Genomic DNA, 25,670 nt, shown 5'->3' with positions numbered 1-25,670 from the left:
ACCGCCTCAGCATTGCTCTGAGTGCACAGCGTACAAAAGCACGATGCTGTCCTCTGGTGCTGCAGGAGGACACAGAGAAATAAAGAACACCACACAAACAGGAAGACAAACTCTGCTGTTTATTGCTGGTGTTACCCAGGGAAGGAGCAATCAACCACAGTCAAGGCAAAACCCCGCCTCCGTGGTGGGTTTCCCAACAGCCAGGGCAGTGGTGAATCTTTCCCGCCGTGGCTCTGCAGGGCACAGTGAGGATGGCGGCATCTGCAATGGGATGGGAGAGGAGGGTCAGGGAACAGGGCCATGCCTCGCCACAGTGACACAGAGAGTGTGTCCACCCACCTGTCTGCGTCCCCCGCCCTGTCCTGCCTCACTGGCTGGACCCAGTGATGGGCCCTGAGCAGAGCCACCATCCCGCAGGAGGTTCCCAGCAGCATTCCGCTGCGGGACAGGTCACCCTTTCTTCTGGCCGTTGCTGTTCCGGCACCGCAGCAACGCTGTGTCTCAAGGCAGGCGTCAGTGAAAAGGGAGACTCTGGGAGCCCACTTGGCTCTGTGCAGCAGTGGCTTTATAGTCCGCCGCCAGCACGCCCGGCTTACCAGAATATGCCCAGCTCCCTCCTCCGGTTGATGTCTCTCTTCAGCTGGCAGAGCGAGCACATGGGGCAGCACATGGTGGCGGTCCAGTCATCCAGAATAGAGCCCTGCGGAGCGAGGGACATCGTATGAATAACCCCTTCCCACCTCAGCTTTTAAGTTTTCCTGTTCGTCATTGTCAACACCGCCGGGCAGCTCAGCCCTGTCCCCGCAGCACGCTGCCGCTTGCGGCCAGCGAGGACTGGGATGAGGCAGTGTGCGACGGGATTAGCTCCAGCTCACCGCAGAGACGGAGACGTGTCCCCGGCTCCCTGCCTGCAGGGCTGCCCACGCAACTCCCCGCCACTGCTCTTCCCCTCAGGCACCTCTTTCTCCTTCCCTGAGCCCACACCCCGGCAGCCAGCTCGTGGCTGTTGTTGCCAGCGGGGCTGTTGGTCACTGACCGGGATGTTGTATCTGGTGCGGTAGAGCGTCCTCATGGCCACGCTGGGGCCGCACAGGCAGCACTCATCCATGTCCTGGGCCACTTGGCACCCCAGGCAGGTGAAGCAGAAGGCTCCGCAAACACCTGCAAGGCAGTGAGACACGGGCTTGGCTGAGAGATGCAAAAAAAGAGGAAAATGGAAAAGCCAGGCAGGGATGCAGCCCTGGGAGCTGTGGCTCTTGACCTCAGATGAGAGCTGCTCCGCTGTTGGTACCCACAGAAGTGGGGTTTGCAGCAGGCGCAATGCCACAGAAGGCATGGAGAAAACACCAGAAACACATTGTAAGCCAACAACAGGAATGAGGGGTACGTATGTACTCACACACGCCGCAGTCGGAGCAGCAGTCCAGCAGCCCCGACTGCCACTCGCCCGCCCGTGGGGCAGCCAAAGTCTGGGGCTGGAAGGTGATCACGCTGGGAGAGGCCATTGCCAGCAGGGGTCAGGTTCCTCTGGGCAGTTCGCAGTCTGGAAGGAAAAGCCATCAGAGAAAGACGCTGCAGGTGTTGCTGATGTGGGGTGTCTTGCTCAGGCTGCTGCATTCGAAGATGGAGAGGGCAGCACAGGTCCCCGTGGGGTCCCCACTGCCACGGCACTGCCACCCCCACCGCAAAGAGGGGAGCTGCCACTGTCCTTTGCAGCAAAGCCCTCCCCAAAACCAGGTCCCAACCAAAGGCAGCAGCACGTCATCCCCCTGCCTATGCAAGTAAAATGCCTTTGTAAAAACAGAGGTTCTTTTTTTTCAGAGCCCCAATGCTTCAACACTTCAATCCTGTCTTCTCACCCCTGGTTCATCTTTCATCGTTATCCGCTTAAAGTAGTATTTTTTTAAATGTTCACGATGTCCCAAAGCTACTACAGCTCGGTCCTAGCTTTCCTGAGCTCTCAGTAGTCTCCTTAATCTTATCTTTGTTCCCTGAGCATCTCAGCCTGTTTGCCTCCCCCTCTCCCTTCCTTCTTCACCTACTTTCTTAGCAGGCTTCCAGGCAGTGGGTGTTCCTTGTCCCTTTCCATCACCCTAAACCCAGCCACGAGTTCCCATCCCTCCTCCACTCACCTGTCTGTGCCGGTGCCTCATCCTTATCTTCCTCTTCCTCAGTTCCCTGGGGCTACCACAGCCCCTGGAGCTCCGCTCCTGCCTCTGAGAGGAGCAGAGCGCCTGCTCCACAGCACCATCCCCAAACCCACCCGACCCATGTAACATCTCCACCCGCACCTCCATCTCCATCCCCATCTCCAACTTCATCTCCAGGTGCGGCCCCTTCCCTCCCCACTGCCCCCTGCAAGGCACAGCGTTCTCACTTCAGCATTGGAGCTTTAATTTTAAAAAAAACAATGAACCTAGAGGATGCTCCCATAGGAAGTTCCGTACAGATACACTCCCTGCCCTGTGCCCGAGCTTGGCGCTGCTTTGTTCAGCAGCACAGGGGCGAGATGCAAAGGCTCGCCTGCTCTGACAGCTCCAAGGGCTCTCTCCCACTCCCAGCCGCACAATCTCAGAGAAGACATCAGCAGCAGGACAAGCAGCCTGAGTTTTGGACCCCGAAATCGTGGGGAAGGCTCCCAGGGCAGCTCCCTGGGGAGGTCCTCTCCAGCTGCCGCGTCCCCGCACAGCCCACGGGCATTTCCACGGCGGGCATCATGGGCGTTCAACAGAGCACCTTCGGCAATTTCGTGTCCTGCCTGCCCCTGCCAGCTTTGACACACGCTCGTCCTGCCTGCCCAGGTGTGACGGCCGGGCCTGGGGGGTGCCACTGAGCAGCCCTCCCCTCCCTGCCCTGGAGCCCCCTGCCCTTGTGTGACAAGGGCAAGCGAGTGCCTGAGTTTCAGGATACGGGGAGGAGCAAAAAGAAAAACAGAGGATTTACATTTTGAAGACACGAATGACGGCATTAATCCCTGTAAATGCCGTTAAAACGCTATAAAGGGAATGGGATCATTTTCATAGTAGTATTACACATCTACACAGAATTTAAGTACTAAATGCAAGTCTCCAGGAATACCATGGAGTAAATATATTACTACGGCCGGCACTCAGATGATGCCGTCGGGTGCATTACCCGCAGCCGACACCAGAGAGGTAGACACAGGCTGTGGCATTGCGTTTGTATTGACAAGCCGTCAACAGGTGGCAAAGGGCTCAGTGGCTCTGCCCATCATTTACAGACTGGCCTGGACATATCTCTGCTGTCAGACACAGCCTGTTGCCGTACTGCCAACCCTTGTCCCCTGATAGTACACAGAGAGGAAAAGGGACCTCAAGTTACACCATAAGAGGGAAGAAAGTCCCCGTTGGCAAGGACCTTTGGAGGGAGCGCAAGCAACCCCACCACCAGTGGGTGCAGTGGGCACCACGTTGACCCTCACCGGACACCTCCCGCCTCTGCCCCGGCCTCTGTCTCTCCTTGTTCATGCACAAGGCCCCAGGTAATCCCCGTAACCTCTGCAGCCAATGTAACACCCCGCTGCTCGTCAGGATGGCAGCCCCTGCAGGGAGCCTCAGCACGGGGCGATGTAAGAAGCAGCAGGAGCCAGGAGGGGCAGGGCAGGGGACAGACCACAGACTGTGGTGGGGGACAGCATGGGGGTGCCAGGCAGGGACCACAGCGAAGAGCGTGGGAAGGCGGGACGAGCAGCAGGAGAAGGTTTAGGGGCAAGGACCCCACCAACCTCCCCTGCCAAAGGAGGTGCTCCCCCACCAGCAGATAACGAGATTAATAGCAGCCCATGGTGAAAACACAGCCGAGCAGTGCCCACTTCCACGCGCACCCCGTGCCCTTTGCAGGCAGGGCTGAGCACAGACTTTCCCTTCCTATCCCAAGCAGAAGCACACCGTGCCCCTGTGCGGAGGGAGGCTGCGGCGTGGAGCAGGCAGCAGCTGGAAGAAGCCGCCGCCGCCGCTCCTCTCCTGAGAGGTGGCCCATCACCCCCAGCACATCACCCCCAGATCTACAGCTCCGCGGCACCACTAGCAGCGTTGGAACGGCTGACGGGAACAAAAGGGATCCTGAGGTGCGCACAGCCACAGCTCACCGATAACCAAGGTCACAAAGCAGGGTTTTGTTGTGTATGGGCACATGCAGATGTGCCCAAACGAACCACAGCGTGCAAATGCTGCCGTCCTTCACCTCTGCTGCCCACTTCCTTTGAGACGCCTGTCAGCAGCACCCAGCACGCCCTGGTTTAGCTCTGAAGTGTTCTTCCAGGTAGAAAAACCTCACCTCTGTTTCCACCCCTTCCCCAGCAACGAGCAGTTTCCATAGTTTTGTACTGCAGTTCCTGCCGAAGCAAAGCCAAGCCATACGTACCCGCGGAGCCGCCCTCGTCCCGGGAGATGTGTGTCCTTTTCCTGGTTCTCATCCTTTATATGCTCTGGGTGCTCCCTGGGCGAACAAACTCTACTCCCTCTGACTAATAGACCAGATGCCGGCTTAGATGCTGCTTTGCGCAATTGCAGCTTCCCCGCCGAAGGCAGCTGGCACAAGCACAAGCTGCCCCCCCCCCTCAGCTCTCCCCACCCCAGCATCCTGCAGGACCAGAGACCCCATGGGACGTGCCTCTTTCGGTAGGAGTTTTCAGAGGAGGACCGTTTGTTTTCAGGCTCCTGCACTGCCTTAAACCATATACCACTGGAGGTGCTGCGCCTTTCCTTCATTAAGCCTCGAGAACTGAGCACGGCTCCGCTGGGTGACACAGGCACTGCCTCGAGGTACAGCTACCAAATTGTACCACCCTGTGCTGGGCCGAGACGGCAGCATGGCTTTTCTTTCTCCCTCTCCACATTCCTGGCCTCTCTTAGGCTAAAAAAGGCAGTTTTCTGTATTTCCAGGGATCACCCGCAGGACTGTCTGGGCCGTCTGGGTTTTAGGCAGGTGGGAGTGCTGTGGCACGGACCCACCTCACAGCACTGACAGAGCCTCTACCTGCCCTTTACAAGGTTGGTGGTGGAGGTGAAGCCAGAGGGGGGAAAAAAATTATCATCTTTTCTTTAGAGAATGAAGCTGGGGGAGAGTTGTAGGGATGAAAAATCCTTTAGCATCTCTCTGAGAGTGATGGAGAGAGGGTGGATGTCACCTCTGCCTTTCGGACAGAGAGTGTGCTGCTAACAGCCCAGTGCAGGCAGACGCGCTCTTGCCCGGCCATGGCCGGGAGGCAGAAGGGTTTGGCCATGGAGAGGACTCAGACAACCCCCGAGTCGGCTAGGTTTTTAGTGGCAGGCAGGTGGGAATTCATTCTCAGGGTCCGCGGGGGAGCATGTCTCTGCAACGCGGGAGATGGGCTGGTGCCAGGCAGCCAAAAATCCCCTTGGCTTTATGTTCACGAAGGTGGGACTGGCAAGTAGCCCCATATGGCCACCCAGAGCCACTGCAGCAGTGACATCTCGGCACTTGGTGGCCTGCAGCCGTCATCTGCCTGCCAGAAGCCCCAGCTCTGCCCTGGATCAGAAGTCACCTTGACAAATTTTACAACTTGGATGAGCAACGCTGGCTCCTCCCGTGTATTAAACATCCTTTCTAAAAGCTGAGCGAATAACACAGTGGGCACAGGGAAATCTCAGCTGCCTCAGGGGCTGCTGAGACGGACAGAGTGGGAGAAGGATGGGTGCTCTCAGGCAGCGCAAGAGTGACACACACGCTGGTAGGAAAGCAAACGCTGCTGTTTATTCGTAATGCGAACCAGAGAAGCGGGAATTAGCCATAATCTAGAAAATCCCCCATGGTGCGTTTCCCAAAGCCCGGGGCAGCTGCGACGCCTGTCCACAGTAGCTCCACAGGGCACAGCGAGGATGGCGGCATCTGCAATCAGACGAGAGAGGAAGGTCAGGGAGCGGGGCTGTGCCTCGCCACAGTGTGCGTGTGTGCGTGTGTCCAGTCCTGACCCCTGTCCCGCACAAGGTTCCCAGCAACATTTCGCTGCAGGACAGGTCATTCTTGTCACCTGTCCATGGCCATTTCCCCACTGCAGCAACCCTGTGTCTCACTTCAGCTGTTGGCAGGAGAGACTCTGGAAAGCCGCTTGGCTGCATGCGGCTGTGGCTTCATAAACCAGCACCAGTATGCCCAGCTTACCAGAATATGCCCAGCTCCCTCCTCCGGTTGATATCTCTCTTAATTTGGCAAAGGGAGCACACGAGGCACCATGCGGTGACACAGAAGTCAGAGCAAATGGACCCCTGTTAGGAAGAAATTGGTTAGAGACGTAGGCTTCCCAAAAGCCACCTTTTGGCCAAGAAAACGTTAATCACATTCCAGGCCGTGTGCCCTTTGTTTCCTGGCTGGCTCCAGCGTCTGAGCAGCAGACACTAGAAGCCAGGGCTGGTGAACCCCCACACAGTGGAAAGAAAGGAGGGAGCCCTTTCTGCAGGCTGCAGATAGCTACTTCTCTTTCCGCTTCCGAGGCTAAGACTGCAAGGGAAAAAACACACACAGAAAGCGACGATTTGGGCAAACTGGGCTTGGGACGTCATGGTTTGCACTGGGGACAGTGGGAAGAAACCATTTCACGTACATCCCGTATGTGAATGTCCAACTTCTTCCTGCATCTGATTACCGATGTTTAGCTGTACAACTGACAATCTATTCTTTAGTCTGCCCACAATTACCTCAAACCTTTGCCGTCTTTCAAAGATTGGGGATAGCATCGGGAAGCAGCAGCTGAGGCTCTGCGAGCTGCTGTGGTTGGCGGCAGGTGAAGGTGGGACACATGGCCCTGGTGAAGGGTGCTGGGAAGGAGCTGTGTCTGATTAACGAGCATTGTTGGACACCCAGGGATCAGCATGGCTGAGGGCGTCCCAACCCCTCTCCTGTGCTCCCAGCATCATGCAGGGTACGAAAGTGGGCAAAAAAGGGCAAGGGGAGAGCGCTGCTGCTCATCTGCTCATCCCTGATGTGCAGAGAGAGGGGCCTTGGGGGCACCTTGTCTTTCAGCCCCACAGCATGGCGAGGGGGCAGGTTAAGCACTGACCGGGATGTTGTATCTGGTGCGGTAGAGGGTCCTCATGGCCACGCTGGTCCCGCACAGGCAACACTCGTTCATGTCCCCTGCCACCTGGCAGGCAAGGCAGGGGCAGCAGAACATCCCGCAGCAGCCTGTCACGGGGAGGAGAAAGGCACCGGTGGGTGAGGCTCCCCCTGCCCGCCCGGCACTGCCGGCATCGGAGGAGGAACGGGGAGGACCAGGCTATACGGCTGCAGTTATCACACCACGGACCCAAGCGGCAGGGGCAAGGAAAGTGTCCCGAGATAGGGTGGGACCGACCACAGCACGTCACTGCCGACGGCTGAGAGACGGGACCACCCGAGGCACTCACAGACGCTGCAGTCGGTACAGCAGTCCATCAGCCCCGTCTGCCACATGTTCCTCGAGACAGAGGGCACCACCACGGCGTACTGCGGCTGGACTGTCACGACGGATGGGACGGCCATTTCTAGTTGCTCTTCTGAAAGACACAGGAGTGGAACGAGCCAGTTAGTGAAAAAAAAAAAAAGCAGCCAGGCTGACCCCCCCCAACCAAGCTGGTCGCCATCACTCTTCAGCAGGCAGCCTTTCGCCAAGCTCCCTTGCTGCCGCTGGAGGTGACGGAGCGTAACCGTATCTTACCTGTGCCTGTGTCTTTTCAAGTTTTTTTTTTTTTTGCATTTTCTGCCATTTTATCCAGCCTTCAAAATAGCATCAGGCCATCGATGTTCCCCACTCCACCCCAGAAAGGCTTCGCTGGTGCTTAGACACAGGTCACCAATTTCCCTTGCGCCAAGCAGGGCTGGGCAGTGAACCTCGGCTAAAACCAGTGACTCGGGCATTTCTGTTGTTGAACTTGGCACGCTTTACACAAGATCGCTTTGGAATGGGTACAAAGCATGAAAGAAGCGGCCATGGTCTCGCATTTCCTCGTAACGAAACCAGGCTCCATGCAACACAGGTACTGTAGAAAACTAGTATCACCGGTTTCTTGTCACAGAGAGCCAAAAAGGCAGAAAATCAACACTATGTCCAAAGTCTGAACCCCAGTTCTTGCCTTCCTGCGGTTAAGGAAGCAAGAAAACCTTGAAAAACCAGAGTCGTGGTTTAACCCCAGCCAGCGACCAGGATGGCATCTCGCTCACCTCCCTTTCTCCCCCAAGAAGGGCAGGGAGAAGAGGGAGAAAAGGAGGTGAAAGGGAAAAAAAACCCAACCTTGTGGGTTAGAGATAAAGACAGTTGAACAAAAGACAGCACAAAGCATTCTCAGGTAACAGCTTGTCATGGTTTCAGTTGGGATAGAGTGAACTGTTTTACTAACAGCTGGTATGGTGCTGTATTTTTGGATTTGGGATGAGAAATACTTTTGATAGTGCACTGGTGTTTTCAGTTGTCGCTAAGCTCTCGAGGTCCTCTCTGCTCTTCGTATCACCCTGCCACTGAGCGTTCTGGGAGGGCACAAGAAGCTGGGAGGGGACACAGCCGGGACAGCTGACCCCAACTGACCAAAGGGATATTCCATACCATATGGCGCCATGCTCAGTATATAAAGCTGGGGGAAGGAGGAGGAAGGGGGGGACGTTCGGAGTTATGGTCTTCACAAGTAACCGTGATGCACGATGGAGCCCAGCTTTCCTGGGGATGGCTGAATAGCTGCCCACCGATGGGAAGCAGTGAATGAATTCCTTGTGTCACTTCGCTTACGTGTGTGGCTTTTGCTTTATCTATTAAACTGCCTTTATCTCAGCACACACGTGTTTTTTTCTCACTTCTAATTCTCTCCCCCGTGGCAACATGGGGGAGCGAGCGCAGTTTTAGCTGCCAGCCGGGGTTAAACCAAGACACGATTAAAAAGAAGCTTTGCCCTGAGGCCACGTTCTTTTAGCTATGCACAACAAGAAGAAAGGGGAAGGGAAAGAAAAAACCAAACCAAACCAAACCTGCCTGCTCACATTTGTTGAGGCTTTTCGCTACAAATTGGGGTGCTTGTTTTTTTTTCTTCTTTGAAAGGGCAGCTTGGCAAAGGCAGAAGCCCCCTGCTATGTTGGCAGGCTCCTCCCCGCCCAGCTCCTGAGCTCAGAACCCAGAACAGAAACTGAAATGAAGTGGCTGATGCTGATAATTGAGGCGAAGGGGTTGGGGGAGGGGGTGGTGAGGGGACACCCTCACTCTCCAGCCTTTGGGGCAACGCATGCTCCTCCAGAAATCCCGCTCCTAGCTTCACCCGGCAGCACGCGCCAGCCCGGCGTGAAAGCAGCCAGAGGCAGGGCCAGGCGCGTGTCCAGGGGGAAACAGCGAGCGTGCATTGCCTCCCAGCGCTTCCCTCCGCCGACCCACCACACCACCACCGCCACCACGCCGAAAATATCTCCGCTTTCTACACTTTTACTGTATTCTGTATGTGATATTATTCACTTACTTCCTTCTCTCTCAGCCGCAAACGTTAACAAAGAGATTGCAATATTAAGATGCTCTTATCACCAGTGGCACACCCCGTTGAAAAGGATTGCAAATACACAGGGAGACCAGATGGCAACATATAAATAAGACTGAAATCCAAGCTTCTGGCAGGACAGGAGCTACACCTGGCACATCCTCAGAGCCTACCAGAAAACACGTGGAGCTAAACAGCCTTGCTAAGAGGAATTTGGCCTTGACCATCCACATGGACAAGAGAGAGCCTAATTTAAACAGATAGCAAAGTACCAGCCAGATTCCTTTAACGCAGTTATACAAATCTGGTAGCAGGAGAAAGCAGCAAAGAAGAATTTACCTCTCCATAATCCAGCTGTTGCGCGTAGCTTTTTAAAAGCCTCCCCCCTTCCCCAAGTAGGATTTGCCATATAACTTGCTTTAAATTATATGCCCAGCAGGAAAAAACCCCAAATCTCTACTTTTGCGCTATTACCCCCCTCTTCCCAGGCTAACAAGTTTTTACTACTTCTGTGCTTTAAGAGAACCAACCTTTCGGTGAGCAGCTTCTGTCAGAGCAGCCTTCCTTGCTGGCTGTGACCCTGTGCAGAGAGGCTCTGGGGAAGATGAAACTACATTTTCTCACTCTGGGAGGCTCTCATTGGCAGGCAGCAGTAAGCAGGTGTAACGATGGGAGGTAACTGGAAGGGGAAAGGTCAGGAGCTGTGCGAAGCACTTTCTTTTTTCCTTTCCCCAGAATTAAATCACAGACTGCCATTCATTCTTTTTCAAAATGACTGCATGCGTATTGTCTCATTCCCTTGACTGCGTGCATACGTGTAGTTGTTGTTTGGGGGAGAACAGCTCTGAATGCTGGGATAGACATTTCCCCAACGTTTTTCCCCGAAGAAAAAAGCATACTTCTCAGATCCCAGACGAGACTAAATGAAGAGAACCTCAGGGTGCTTCACTCTGAGCTTTTCCCTTTCCTCAAGGAAAAAGCTTTGGACGAAGGGTGGTGCAGATGTGCTCGCTTTCACAAACAGGCTTGGGCGACGGCGGGTGGGCAGCGTGGTGGTGAAAGGGGGCCCGCGGCAGGGGCTCCTGGGTGGCCGAAACATCCCTGTGGTGCCCAGAACAGCCCCTGCCCCAGCCCACTGATGCAAGGGGGCAAAACAGGACACTGCCAGAATGGGGGAAGGAGAAACTTGCGTTAAAACAGCAACTTGCCAGCTTTGTCATCAGGCTGGGATTTATGGTGCATTAAGCGGAGCCTATTACCAACAGTGCTGCTGATATAACAGGGAGCTGTACCCTGAAACGCTCCCCTTGGCTGACAACAGGTCCAAAGTTTAACTGTGGCTGTCCTGCCTGACCCCCAGCTGGATCGTACAACTTCTTTTCTTTTTTTCAATAACATTGCAAGATGCTGCAGGAATTGAGGTTTGCAAAAAGTTGTAGTTCAGCAGATGCTTACTAGAAGTGACATCCCACCAGCTGACTAGACTGGGCTCACGCAAAATGCCAGCTAGCCTGGGAGTCTGCTGGGAAGGGAGGGAAACAGGAAGCTGAAATGCACAGTCGGTATGGGAGAAAACATTAAAAAAAAAAAAAAGCTCATCGGGAACACATTTGAAGGATTTTAACAGTTTGTCCTCTGTCCAGAGCTGGGGTGACACTGACTGTCTGAGCAACCAGGCCCTGCAAGTACTTTTCTTCCGCAGAAGAGCAGCCCACTTTTACCTGCAACCCTGGGGCATCAAAGTATAACTGCCCTTTGTCCCCTGAGAAAACACTACCATAAACACTTACCTCAGCTCATGCCCTTCACCCAGCATTTAAGTTGGACAAAAAAATCACTGCAAAAGTCTCACCAGTGAAATCAAAACACAAACTCATGAAACTCACAGCAAGAGCATCACCCTTGCCCAGTGCTGGCCAGGAGGGCCTGTTGCCTCCCATGTCAGACACCGTGATTTCTGGCCAGAGCTCACCATGGGGCCTGACCTGGGCTCCGGTGATGGCTAGTGGCCATGGTCCCCTTCACGTGCAGCTTCTCTGGGTCCACGAAGTGGCACTGTAGAAAGATGGGCAGTCAGCTGCAAAGCGCGCCTCTCTTAGCTGCAGCAAGACAACAAACAGCAACAAGTCTCAATAGCTAGGGAGAAAGGAAACACGCTAACGAAGCCAAACCTGCGATGCCTTTTCCCATGTGGTAAGATTATTTCCAAGCAGAAAATGGAAATATTCAGCTGAAATTAATATTCCCCAATTTAATGTGTATTACAGTAAATGCGATTTCGATAAAGACTCAGGAGTACAGGTTAAAAGCAAAACCTCTTTGAACACATTTTTGCTTTCTCTGCAAAGAAAAAAGTATAAATTACATGGTTTACCATTGCATTTTACAGAGAAGTGGCAACCAGAAACTACTTCATTCCATTTTACACTGACGCCATCCACATGCAAATGTTCCCCCCTACCTAGCCTGCTTCCCACAACTTGGAAGGGCTCAGGCGAGAGGAAAATCCCTGCAATTACAAAAGCCAGAGGAGAAAGGAGCTGAGGGAATCAAACTTCATGTCAGGAACTCACAAGGTAAAACACAACTAAGGTAGAAGTCAACAATCAGATCAACCCCCTTGTAACAGACTAGTCCAACTCGTTAATTTTGTAATTTGCTGTTCATTAATTCCCTAACTCACAAATTCACTGACTCACACCCACACACAAGCAGAAGAGGTACCAGAGGGTGCGAGTGCGTGTCCTCCTGCCCACATCCCCAAGTGGCAGTGGGAAGCAGGAGAACCTCAGCAGTTCAGCTGCTCTTGGGCCAGCTCTGGAGGCTTTCTTGGGTAAGCTGACCTGTGGCTACCTTCCACCTTGGGCATGTGCTCTCTGGCATTTCCATGGCCTCCCAAGTGTTTCATCCCAAACTGCCAGCTGCTGCCACCATGCTGTGGGGGATGATGGACCTTACCTTCTCATGTCCCTTGCATCCGGCATATACGATACCCTCACTTTTAACCTGAGGGTGCTGCTCGCCGTGTACAGGAGCAGGGCGTCAGCCCAAGACCTGAGCAGGAGCCGAGCGAACAGCCACAAGTTATGCACCACAAAATTAATCCAACATTAACCAAAGTATTAGCAGAATGACATCCAACACACTTTGCCAACAGAATTTGACATGCAAGTACTTTTTTAAATGGATAGATGTTACTTAGTTGTACTGTTGATCAAAAAGGGCCTTTACTACTTAATAACAAAGATGCTTTTTAAGACAGATGGGAGAAGGCAATCCAAGAGAGAGTGGGTCTGGGAGAGATGATGTGCAAGAGGGGGAAGCTATGCAGCTCCGCACCTGCTGCGTGCACATGACAACAAGTCCTCTTCAGAGGAGAGCTTTGCAGTTCAATGGCAGTCTCGTTTCTCCCCTCCGTGTGCACGTGATGCCTCTTGCGCATGACGGGATTTCTTCCGCGTGACTTCATCCACCCTGCACCCGGCTCTGGTATTTCCACACACTGACACACCTTTCTAACTTTGAGTCAAGCCACCTTTTCGTTCCCACATTATGCTACCAGTGGCTAGTGCTATGCCTGACCTGGTGACCCCCTGAAGCCTTCCAGCCATGCTGGCTTTCCCATGTCCTCTGGCCCACACTGTTTGCAAGCCACAGCTCCTGAGCTAGGTGCCTGCAGCTCATACTTTCCTGAAATTAGGAGGAGGGAAAAATCTGAACCCCTACATTAACGATGCCGTATTTACCAAGACGCACACAAACAGCAAAATCCAGGCACAGTTTGCTCTGGATGATCTTATGGATCATCCAATTCTCTCTCTACAAAATGCAACTTTGTCACATAATGGTTCACAAAATCTTTATTCTTCATTTTTAAACTGCTCTTCTTCGACTTAAAACCTCCTCCACCCCAAAATTATAAACCCTATTTAAGAACAATTTCTGTGTAAGAACCAAAGAGGCCCTAAAAGCAGTTACACTTCTTAACATTTTCACATACGTCTATCTCACATGCAGTCAGGCTGAAAAATCTACTCTTTCTAATTTGCTCAAAAAATATTTGACACGCTTGTTTAAATAGTAAAAGATAAAACAACTTTACAGGGTGTACATTAAAAAGAAGTGTTCATAACCCACAAGTTAAGTCCGTTCCAGCCCCAAAGAGGACCTTCTGTGACCAAAGCCACTGACTCATTATATGCTTTCTCACCTCCCTGCAACAGGAACTTCTTTGTCTGTTCTCCACCATCAGTAATGCAAAACCTGCATTTAGCAGGTTAGCAAACCATGAACTCACGGCTCTGGACTGCAGTGTCTCCCAGACATGTCAGTTTAAACAACCTTAAAATATGATAAGAATCTACAGAGCTAGAGCAGGACACAGCCTTATTTTTGGGGTGACTGCATGCGCAGTTGTGCCCCCACCGCTCAAGGAGCAGAGCAGACACGAGGAAAGGTTGTTGGCATACCAAAATGAGTTTGGCAACCAGACGCTGTGCATCACCAAACCACAGCCCCGCGTGTAGGCATACACAAAGCCACCTGTGGAGAAAAGCACACTCCCATTGCCTACTGGTATGTAAACTGAGGTAAACTCCAATTAATTAATTACAGAATGTGCCATAGAAGCTCTTTAACACCATGAGCCAAAGAAAAGGTTAACTACAGTGCAAATTATGTAACTGAGAGCATAAACCAGTTGAAAACCTGAATGGTTTGGAGCAACGTAATAGTTAGCCTGCACTTGCTATTTTTATTGTTTATAGGCATCCTCCTATAAACAAGTTCTTCCTGTAAGACTACAAGTCAAAACCAGAAGGCATAAGTCAAAAGGAATAGAATTAAAAAATAAAAATAAAAAAAACGAGGATCACCTCGCACGATAAATTTGTAGCTCACGGTCAACCACCAGTCACACACACTTGGCAATAGCTCCGTGCTGCTCTGGTTTTGGTTTAGTCTGTGTTCAAATCATTCTTGATAAACAAGCTCAGCTCACTCAGTGCAGGCAGCTTTGGAGAAGCCTGTTCTTTTCACGTGAAAAGGAACCACTGCCAGCAATCACAGCGAGAGCGAAAGGTAATTTTAAATACTTCTCTATTGATTTCTTATTCTGGACCTCACACACTCAAAGAGTCCCAACTGCTTCTAGACATCTCAGGATAAAAACTGTTATTGCAACTCTTTCACGCAACAAACTCTGACTCAAACTGAAAAGTATTCATGTAATAAAATCAGAATACCAAATATGTACAGCCAGATTTTATTTACATCCTGAAAAAATTTTGCATTTACCACATGCTGTCACTGAGACGTTGATTTCATATAAAATCTTGGGCTCACAGTCTTGAGAGCTTGATTTAAGTTTGCTTGTGCTACAGAGGACTGGCAGAGCAGCTTCACTTGTTGAAGCTTCTATGGAGGCTGAAGTCATTTAAGGATGATCAAAACTTATATCGCAGGATAATCTTATTCGCATGTTTTTAGAAAAAAGAATGTTTTCACCAGCTTTTATAAATAAAGTATTTAAAGGAGCTACAGTTATGTTAAAAGCTTTTTCCTTCTTCCAGTACTTATATTTTAGCTGGACTAAAATACCAGCATTTATAGTAATTTCAGCTACCTGTTTTCTAAAGGCTTTTCTACGTTTTTTGAGTCTTTTCGTTTCCACAGATTTCCAAGCACAATCCCCGTGAAGAGCAGAACTCCTACAGTACGATTTGAAGCAAATTTCTTCCAACAGTCTTCAGGTTTGTCTATGTCCAAAGTGTAAATCTGCAAAAGCACAGTATAACATTCTGGCGTTATTATTCTACAGACTTGTAAATATTTGACACATCATAAAAAGACACAAAAAGATCTGTAACTTCAAAAACTGAATCTCAAATGCTAAAGTCCATCCTTATCTCCATAATAAACAGGAATATTCTGGGCTTACAAAGGATTTTTTGCAGAACTGGCATCTATGTTTATTTGACAGATTTATTCAATGTACAGTAGAAAAGTCAAGGATCACATATGAACAAGATTCACAGACTCTCTCAATGAATGACTGTATAAACAACCTGGATACTGGCGTGTCTGGTTTGATATTTAGAAATGTAAAAATATCTGGGCATGTAAATAAGTCTTTTTGAGATCTTCTTCAGTAGGTAGCCACCTAATTCTTCAATGGGAACTTTAAATAAACACCCCCAAACCTGCCTGCACCTTTAAATCTCTGCTGCAAGTGAACCAGGGTAAGTGGAATGCACAGGAAGGTGCCAGGCCCTGCCTAGCCACAATGGGCTGGTTCAGTCCAGTTGCTCTTAGCCGTGCGTGTTCAACTCTCTTGAAAAAAAGAACCAGGACACCTGCAACAACAGCTAGAAGCAAGGCTTGCCCAGCTTGGCAGCTGTGAGTCACAACTAGAGGTGAAAAAAACCACACAGCGCAGCAAGAGCGAAGTTACTGAAAAATATTCTCGGAAACAAAATTTGGTGCAGAAGTCTTGAGAAGGATGACAAGAAAAAATGTTCAGCAAAAGAAGTGAAAGGATTAATAGAAAAGTACCCCCCAAAACCTCCAACCTTGCAATTCAGCCTCTGAAGAAGTCAAAACAGAATGTATACAACTAAAGGAAGAGAAATCTTTCCTGAGCAACCCGTTCCTCTGTCATTTGCAGTTGTACAGAGGCAACAGGTCCCGATCAAACAGGGCTGGGTTCTGATCAAATAATGTGAAACAGTGTCCACAAGCTTCTAAGACAACTTCTAAGACATGATGTTATCCACACCCTTGGAAACCTGTCAGCTCATCAAGCACAGAGAACTGAAAACACTGAACTGACAAATCAAACCCAACAGCAGCCAAACCACAAGACACACCTTCAGAAATGCAAAGCAAATAACATGTTGAAGGACAGTAGTTGTGTAGCGTAAATAAGTAAGTTTTAATTAGAATAAATTACTTAGGATCATAATGTGGTGTGATTTGTGCTGTTTGCCTAGCTTTACTTATCATGAGTAGCTAGATTTGCTGAAGCCTGTAGGCTGTGACAGTTATTTTTCATAGTAATTTTCCTAGCAGGTGGTACAGTGCTGTGTTCAGTCTTCTCGTACGGGAAAGATGTTGATATCACACTGATGTTTTGGTAGTGTTTTTCCCAAGTCTGTGACTCTTCACTTCTCCACGTTCTACCAGCCAGTGCAGCTGCACAAGAAGTGTAAACCAGAAGATAAGGAGGCTCCAACCCTCGGCTGAAACTGCAAATGAACAAGATAGGAGCCTGCCTGCCTGGACATAGAAAAGAATCCAATAAGACGTCAGGAGACCCCAGACCAAAAATCACTCTTGGATTAAAAGACGCATGTGAGGGGCAGGTGTATGGATCACAAGGGTATAATTGCCCAGGGGTTTCTTTGTTCAGGGTCCCTCTCTTTGGAGGCACCCAGCCTGGGCTGTCCTTACTGCTGTACCTTTCAATTAAATTAATTATTTTATAAAATCCGACACCTGAGACTGCTGCGGGAAACCAAGGCTCGAGCCTGAAGAAGGAGAAAGCACACTCGAGAGTAAGTGTGTGTGTGTGGCATCATGAATGGTGTATGAATGCTCAGGCAGCTGCTCCTTTAACATAAAAGGTGTTATTTTTCTATCAGTGAACCTGAATTTGGTATCTGCATGACCCAAATTCCTCTGTCCCAGGTACCAATTCAATGAATTAAGGGAAATCTACACCTCATGTGGCTTGGTCAGCTTTCTAAACTCAGGTAGTTAAGCAAGCGTTCAGAAATCTTGAACGAGAAGATAAGTATGAGAACGTTTAGGCAGAACTAATATTAAAATAATCACGCAAAAAGAAGCTGCTCTGTGGTATGCAGAACAATGCTGCTTTCGTGACTTTGGCAATCTACACAATTGTTTTGCACTCTTCACCACTTACACGCAACAGGTCTGGATTTTCACTGCGGAAAACCTTCCCTGCAGAAAGGTAATTTCCATTTGTGCCAAAACTACAATGTAAGGCCTCTCTGACAATCCAAACCGCAAACGATTATGCGGCTGAACATAGTATTCTTTCCCTCGTAGATTCCCAAGCACAATTGCTATGAAAAGCAGTGGCTGACAAGTACCAGCCTACCTCATCACAAGAATTCTCTTACTCAGAGGTATGCTAATATCCATCCCCTGCACGAGCTCCCCCCTTTGGAGTGTAATGTAAGTCTAATGTGCTTTAAAAGGTCTCATGCTAACCCCAGACCTAACTTCTCACTGTTGACAGTCTGCTTGCAATGCACAAACCTCTTTGCCATCACTCACCTACCAAGACCAGCAATTAATTTTCATATAGACTGACTTGTCAATACAAGATTGGGCAACAAGATAGGATTCAGAAAGAACAGGGTTAACAAGATCCTCCCTTGTCCCTGTCTCTCCTGACAAAGCTAATTTTTTTCTTTCTGTTATTTATTAAAACGTCTAAACTAATACAACTGCAAGACTGAATTGCATTGGTTAAAAGAAAAAGAACTGAATTAGAACTGTCAATTACCATAAAATTATAATATTAACATCTGCTACAGGTGGTATGAACAAGCTACAGAAAATTTTGTTGTACTGTCAGATCCCAGACTGAAGCTTCAGACCACAGTACAGAATAATTATTTAGATGTAAAATTAACCACCTCTGAGAGACAGAACATGCAATATTAATTTTCATATAGCTACCGTACTGTTATAAAAAAAAAAAAGCATGCAAAGCCTTGAAACTTTAGACCATATAATACCTTAAAGTAAGTGAATGATCATAATATACAATTGCAGGCTCAGATCATATGTGCCAGACATATCAAGAGCTGTATCCGGACAGTAAAAACCGCACAATCTTGCAGGATATTGAGGAGGATCTAGCTGCAGCTGCTACTGGAAGCGAGAAGAAAACTGTTCCCTTGAGATCACAGCTTAATATGAGGCAGTTCTATTGGTTAGGAACGGATTGAAAAACAGTGTGCTACAGTCTGTGGACCACTGGAGGTCTTTTCAAACACAAGGTCTGCAAAAGGTACTTAAAAGAAGCGACTTTATTGTCAGCAGACTTCAGTTCTCTGTACGGGAATTGGGTTTTCTTGGTAGTTGGCGAATTGATGGGGGTTGAAAAGCACTCTTGATTTCTTATCAGGAACTGCCACATGTAAAAAGTATAAATAAATCCATCAAACCTGGTGTGCTAAGTGAGCCCCTACGGCAGCCACAGCTGAGTAATACGGAAACGTCTGGTTACAATTCATTCCTGCCATGCACAAACTCAGGAGCATTGCAAGGCTGAAGCCACTGAGCCACTGCTTCGTATACTCCTTGAACTGTAATGCTGTTGACTTCACACCGATAATGATGTCGTCCTTCTTATCCTAGAATGAAAGGATGAATTAGCAAAAAATACACAATCCAACTGCCACTTCATAAGGAAAATAAGAAGAGGGGCTTTGCTTAAGTTTCCAACGCTTCTTATTAGGAACTCAATTTAAGTGCATTTGTAGGTCTCTACATTAACATTTAAATTTGAAGTTTGGTGCTTAGAGCTGCTTTAGCAGCCAAGAGCTAATATCAGTGTCAAATTTATTTGCACAATGCAAATGTGTAGGCACACAAAGTGCATTATACTTCCAGCTTTCTACCTGATATGCAAAACATTTGCGAACAGCAATAAAAGGTGCAAGGGCTGGGGTTTCTTTGGTGCTCTTTTAGCTTAGCTGAGGGTGAAGAACTGCAACAGGTTAATACTGCTGTTAGACAACAAAGTCATAAATTAAACACACAAACATACACAGATAGGTAAAATTTCCCAGTGTTACTCTACCTGATGTGCGTAAATGGTATCATATACCAGAGTCCACATTACTCCAGCAAAGTACAAGGGCAAACACACAGACCACTCACATGACCCTTTGATGGCAGACCAGCCAAGAAGGGCTCCCCAATTAAATGTAAGTCCTAAAAAAATAGAGAGAGTAGAAAAAAGAAAAAAGTTACAAGATTACCAGGAGCAATCTAAATTACATGTATAGAATTAAATATTATTTGTTCGAACATATATCATATCAGCAACCTTTTGTACTATACTGGCATCTCCATTTTCCTATCATTTATTTTCAGGCAGCTAATAAATACAAGTAACTTGACGTTAAATACTCTGGACATACAAGGAGAAATATGTGTAGCTATGCATTTTTCCCCAATTTAAATTAGCAGAAGGAAACATTTGCACAGAACTATTCCAGTGTACTCAAACAACGGGACTAAAGTTAAAATGCTTAGATGTCACTACTACAAAAGATGTCAGTATAACTGATGGCAAAAGAGTACACAGCAGCCAACTATGGTGCTTCAAGGCTGAAAATGACAATTTTGTTTGCAAAAGCTGAAGGCAGCTGGAATGTGAAGGCCAAGATACAAAGATATGTTTTAGTAGCTCAACCTGAAATACAAACACCATCAGTTTCTGCACAAGAGTTATTTTAGAGGCTGGAGACTGAAACGCAGGACAAATACATGTTTAAGTTCATTTCAAGATAACCCTGAAACTAAAGCTGATTCTCAAATAACAAATATTTATTTTCTCCCTCCCCTCACTCCCTCAAAATAAGGAACTGATTTTTAACAAAAAAAAAACCAAACCCAAACATCAACTCTTCTACATGTTACAAATTATTTAAGAAGCTTGTGGCACAACAGAACTCTGTCTATAAGGTATTTTTTATTTTAATCTAAAGTTATAAAAAAATCAGGTTGCTGAAGTTCAGTTACCAATTTGTAAAACACCTCGAAAACTATACCTGAAGAAAAAAATAGTAAAAATATTTCCAGCTCACCCAAGACAAGCTGTGGCCAATATGTTATTCTCTTCATCAGAGGGTAGGTGACCACAAGAGATAAAGAGGCTGCTCCCAGAACAATACTGTAAAAAGTACCAAGAGGTGTATTGTTTGGCAGTCTAAAGATCACAAGATACAGTGCAGTATTACAGGAGCTGTACATAGTACTGAACTAATTCTTTTACTTTCAAATATAATTGCATGACTCATAACCTCCTCCCTCTGCCCCCAACATCTTTTCTGCTGAAAATCTCTGTGCTTAACTCTGGACTGGGAATCAAGTTTAAAAAAACCCCAAAAGATAACTTATACGTCACCTATAGTAATTCAGACACAGAAGCACACAAAGCGCCAAGCTAAGCTGTCCCCCAAGAAAAACCAAGGACTGGAAAGTGGAGATATCTCCAGCTGCCAGGGGCCTACTTGCTGTCCTCACAACCTAAAAATGGAAAGACTAATGTTAATACCAAATCCAACATAACACATTCCACTGTATTGTAAAACTAAAAGTCACACAATTGGCATGTAAGTGGAAAACCAAACAGAAACAGGTCACAGAATGTATGAGATGAGGTTACTTCAACGATACAAACCTAGCATATCAACACGGACATGACCTGTATTTCTAAGCAGCAGTGCTTATAACAGAAGCACGCAGGCTTTAAAAACTAGAGCAGAAATAAAGTGCCACTTGTGTGCAATGAGGTTGACTAGAAACACTATAGGCATCTTGTATATGAATTTTATTACCTTAGGGGAAAAAAAAAGGCAGACTTTAAAAGTTGTGAGCTGACTATCCCGATTTCAAGCAGCACTTCTGTGCTTAAACGCTTTAAAGTGATTACCATGTAAAATACCGTAAAGATGCAGGGCTCCTCTAGCACACATAATCATTGTTTGTTAATAACCGCGAAAGGACAATTAATTTAATCGTAGTTGGGATACAATGTAGTTTAGAAGTTCTGTCTGGAACAAGAAATCCTACAAGGCAAACCGAAGGAAGAAGCAAACATCAGAAAAAAGTTAAACTGAAATGTATGGTGAGGTACTTGCCAAAGGTGACTGCTGTCAAAAGAAAAAAAAAAAGACAGACAAAAGTTTTGAAGTTTTGCATGTTGATGAAAATAGCGTAATGTCCATTCGAAGAGGTTTGAAAGCCAGCTTTTCACAGAATAATATGTATGTATAAAGTGTACTGCATATGCTTTGATAATGTGCATTTAAATAAACTCTTTCCGTTTGTTCTCGCCCCCCAACCAGGTTATGTTAAACGTCAGATACTGCTTTTGCAGTTTAAACATGTACTTAACATATTTGAGACCAATTCCATTGCACGTCGTAAACAAACACAGGATGTTTCACATACAGAAAAGAAAACGTGTACCAAATAATAAGTAACACAAAACCTAAGACTCTCAACCACCATAACCAACACAAGCCAACATCTTGCTATTGACCCAGCCTCTATCGCGCTTGTTTTGAAGATATCCTTTTAAGGTGTGCAAGAAAAAGCTGCAATGGGATTTTTTAAAACTTTACATCTAACCACATCACATGCATAAATCAATTCATTATATTTAAAATTACATCTTACTAATCACACACCCCACCCTGTCAAATATTTTTAGCATATGTCGTTGTTAACATCCTCCGAACCCAAAACCATCCAAAGCTGCTACAGAACCCGTACTGATTCATTCCCTTCCCAACAGCACAAATACAACAGTGCTGTAAGAAGAACGTGACATATCGGATTGGCTCATTAATCCTGTCTCTTGCCAGCACCGCAACCCAAAACCCAAAACCAGAGGAACAATATAAGGAACAGAAAACAGGACAAGCAAACAGTGACGCATCACCGGGATACTCCCCTCCAAGCCCGCACCTGTGTATGTTTCAACATCTGACGCTGAGCACTGCCTTTTGCTTATTTCCCTCTTCTGAACAAAAGAGAAGTGAAAAATACAATATAAGAGAAGAGGATTAGCCCAAGGTTGGGCATGATACTCTTAACTGCCATTCTCATGAAGAAATTAACAATACTCAAGGAAACCCTGCTCCTGAAAATGAAAAGAAGAAAAAAAAGTAGTTCTTGGATAGATCATAACTAGCAAGTGTAGCAAAAAAGTGTTATTTATTTGGTTCCGTCATGCAAAACAAAGTTGAAAAAGAAATTTGTTCAAGTACTACCTACAGCTGACAACAACGTATATTTTATCTTACACAGAGGTAAGTACTGTAGAAGACTTCTTCTTTACCTTCTAGACAGAGAAATGTTATACAAGAGAAAATGATTTCTACTGTTCTAAGGAGGAAACGTAGACAAATTAATTGCACACATCTCAAGAGAGAAACGCGGAGGAATTTCTGAACCCGGAGCCCTACGGCTGCACTCAGCGAGTTGGTGATGCTGGAGGTCAGCGGACACGTACGTACCCGGTTAATTAACCAGCAATTCACTTTCCTGGGTCTTTGCAAGCCCAGGGGAGTTTCTCTACCTTTTTGTCGTAGTCGCGATCCCACATGTCGTTGATGGTGCAGCCGGCTCCCCGCATGAGCACCGCTCCCACGCCGAACAGGGACAGCATCTGCCAGTCAGGGAAGCAGCCCGGCTCGGCCGCCAAGCCGATGCTCCAGGTGCACGGCAGGTACAGCAGCCACGTCCCTGGGGGATGACAAAATCCGCGGGTTGGGGCGAGGAGGGAGACGAGGAGCGTGGGGGCCGCGGGGCAGGGCGGCAGCCGAGTAACGGCACGGCCGAGTAGCCAGGCAAACCCTTTGGCAAAACCCTCTGCCCGGAGCGAGGGTGCCCGTGGCCGGGGAGGGGTGGCAACAGCCACCGGCACCGTCCCCGCCACACCGCCGCTCCCGCCCGCCCGTCGGGGCCGGCATCATCCGCGCCCCCCGGCCGGCAGCGCCCGCCGCGGCCCCAGGCCCCGCCATGGCGGCCGCGTCGCCATGGCTACGGCGCCGGCCCGCCCCGCCCCGCTCACCGGTCGGCTGGTGCAGCCGCATGAGGCGCAGGTAAGGCTGCAGCGGGCCCGGCGCGGCGCGCACCAGCTCGGCCGCCGAAAAGCTGAGCGGCCGCGGAGGTCCAGGCGGCGCGGAGGGGCGGCGCAGCGGAGAGAGGGGACCGGCGGCGGCAGGGGGCAGACGGGCGGCGCGGAGGCCGGCGGCGCCCCGGCAGAACCGCGCCAGGAGCGCCGCCATCTTGCCGCCGCGCTTCCGGCGTAGCGGTGTCACGCGCGGCGCCGCGCATGCGCTGCGCCCCCGTCCCCCTCGTGTGAGGGAGCGGGGCCGGGGCCGGGCGTCCGTTCTCCGGGTCCCCGCGGAAGGTTGCCGCTCCTTGCCCGGCTGGCAGCCCGGTGGCTCGTTCCCGGGAATCGAAACCGCGGGTCAGGCCGGGGGGAGCCCGCCCCGGCCGCGCTGGGACAGCCGCTTCCTCGTAGGCCGCGGGGCCCGGCAGATGTCGGCAGGGGTCGGGTCTGCCGTGGGCCTCTCACGGGCACGGAGGACCGCAGCCAAGTCTTGTGGGGTGTGAAGGAGGCTGTGGCTTCGCCTGCCGTGGGCTTCGAGCAGTGGTTACTGACAGGGCACCCGAAGGGACCTGTGGCCAAACAGCAGGATGCATGGATTTAGTAACTTCTGTCATCTTTAGTTACCTCACTAAAAGCGTGTGCGCTTGCGTGCTGTTCTTACTACTAAATTTCTTCAAAGCCTTCCATGCCGTTTGTTGAAATTCCATAGGTGACTGTAAATCCTCAAACATATCATCAAGACATGGGTGTTCATGCATCAGCGTATGTCTTTTCTCCCAGACTGTACTTAATAAAAAATTCTGATTTTGTGTATGGCCTTTGGATCTCTGTCCCCATTCATTTCTCCTGCCATCTTATCCCACCATCTGAGTTGCTGCATAAACTGGGGGGGGAAGGGAGCTTCGAACACAGCCATGGAGCCTTTGTCTTGGTTTCAGTGATAAAATGTCCCCAGATTCGCTGCTGAAAGATTTCCTAGAGAATTCAGCATCCTTGTAGGGCATAACTTCTGTCTCATTCCACACTTATCATCTCGAACAACTGAGACACTGACAAGGGAAACCATTTTGAACTTTTAATTTTCCAAAATGTTGACTACCAGGAGGAAGTAGAAAAACGATGCGATGGAGAAGTGATTTACATTTTTCCATTCGCCGTTTTAATGAGCAGCGCTCCACAGCGGTAAAATGATTTGCGCGGGACCATAAACAAAATGGTTGCTCGACTTTGATGAAGTTTCACTAATACTTTTTTGGTAACATTGGCTCCGCGTCACGCTGACAAGGTCAGTCATCGTGGGGTTTATTCAGGTACAGACATGACATGCCCGAGGCGTGTTTGAACTGTGCGTCCTGGAGGGCAGCGAGCGAGTGCCAGCAACGTGTGCCCACAGCCTTTCTGCCTGCTGTGTCCGTAGGAACTCTGAAACTCCGATTTTCACCAGGCGGGTGCTCCTGAGCAGACACCGTGGGCGGGTTTTTTTTTAACCTGTGATGTGGTGAGCAGACCCTGGACCACCTGCAGACAATTTTTAAGGAGCTCGTGAAGCAGAAAAGCAAACTCACTGTCATTAGATTTATATTTGTTACAAGGTGGCCTGGCCCCCTCACTGAAAAAAAAAAAATAAAATCAAGCGAATAGCACATTTCAGACTTTGAAAAATCACCAAAAGCTATTAAGGCCCCACTGTCTTGTTTGACTCAAATGTGAGTTGGTGGCCAAATTGCCCCTGATTCTAAGGAGATTATCAGTTTCCTTGTTTTTGCATACATTAAATGGTCTTAGAACCTTATGCAACTCACCTTGCAGGAACCGATTTACAAGGTGAGTCATCCCAGCTCCAGAGTCAAAAATGCAAAAGTAAATTGGAACATGTGAGAGCTATACTTGGTCTCAGATAAGTGTGTGTGCGTGTGTGTGTATACATATATATATATGTTGACATTCAAGGTTGAGACCCCAAGGTTTACAACATTCACAGAGGAAAAGGAAAGCCCTTGAGATAAGGTGTTGCTGCTGCAGGCCTGTCCTGCGAGGGTGGTGTTCACCTCTGGTTCTGACTGTACCTGTGCGCTAGGATCCAGCGTCTTGTTTCCTCTGCTCCCCTCCCTCCTGCTTTGTTTGTACGGAGATAACAGCAGCTATAAACTTAATATGCAACACGTTGTGAAGTCGTCTGGGTGTGCGTAGAGCTTTTTAAGTTGAAAGCGGTCACGTGAGCTGTACACAATACCTCTTCGCCATATGAAGACACAGGCTGTGTGCTCAGAGAAGGGACGTGGCTGGGAGGTGGAGCTGGAACAGTCGTCACT

At 48.8% G+C, this 25,670-nt stretch overlaps 3 protein-coding genes across 4 annotated transcripts; all 3 read right to left on the bottom strand.

Annotated features, from left to right (window-relative positions):
* Window positions 1-592: 592 nt before the first annotated feature.
* Window positions 593-1,505, bottom strand: PLAC8 (placenta associated 8). Its single transcript, XM_054203416.1, has 3 exons — window positions 1,400-1,505; window positions 1,037-1,161; window positions 593-700 (listed from the first exon to the last, which is right to left on the bottom strand). The coding sequence occupies exons 1-3, from the start codon at window positions 1,503-1,505 to the stop codon at window positions 593-595; spliced, it is 339 nt and encodes a 112-aa protein (XP_054059391.1).
* A 4,209-nt stretch (window positions 1,506-5,714) lies between these two features.
* Window positions 5,715-10,933, bottom strand: LOC128910237 (placenta-specific gene 8 protein-like). Of its 2 annotated transcripts, XM_054203210.1 has the most exons (5): window positions 9,998-10,873; window positions 7,386-7,514; window positions 7,040-7,164; window positions 6,145-6,248; window positions 5,715-5,871 (listed from the first exon to the last, which is right to left on the bottom strand). In XM_054203210.1, coding segments are annotated over exons 2-5 (345 nt in total). In that variant the 5' UTR covers window positions 7,501-7,514; window positions 9,998-10,873; the 3' UTR covers window positions 5,715-5,870. The 2 variants fall into 2 exon arrangements, with proteins under 2 accessions (XP_054059185.1, XP_054059184.1); XM_054203209.1 differs by lacking the exon at window positions 5,715-5,871 and having other exon boundaries at window positions 6,141-6,248; window positions 9,998-10,933.
* Window positions 10,934-14,714: 3,781 nt separating this feature from the next.
* Window positions 14,715-23,553, bottom strand: COQ2 (coenzyme Q2, polyprenyltransferase). Its single transcript, XM_054203208.1, has 7 exons — window positions 23,314-23,553; window positions 22,819-22,985; window positions 20,638-20,759; window positions 20,318-20,403; window positions 19,306-19,439; window positions 18,668-18,856; window positions 14,715-15,242 (listed from the first exon to the last, which is right to left on the bottom strand). The coding sequence occupies exons 1-7, from the start codon at window positions 23,528-23,530 to the stop codon at window positions 15,087-15,089; spliced, it is 1,071 nt and encodes a 356-aa protein (XP_054059183.1). The 5' UTR covers window positions 23,531-23,553; the 3' UTR covers window positions 14,715-15,086.
* Window positions 23,554-25,670: the final 2,117 nt, after the last annotated feature.

The sequence above is a fragment of the Rissa tridactyla genome, chromosome 5, assembly GCF_028500815.1.
Source record: "Rissa tridactyla isolate bRisTri1 chromosome 5, bRisTri1.patW.cur.20221130, whole genome shotgun sequence".
NCBI lineage: Eukaryota > Metazoa > Chordata > Aves > Charadriiformes > Laridae > Rissa > Rissa tridactyla.
Note: the sequence above shows the minus strand (reverse complement) of the source record. Positions and strands in the feature narration are given on the sequence as shown.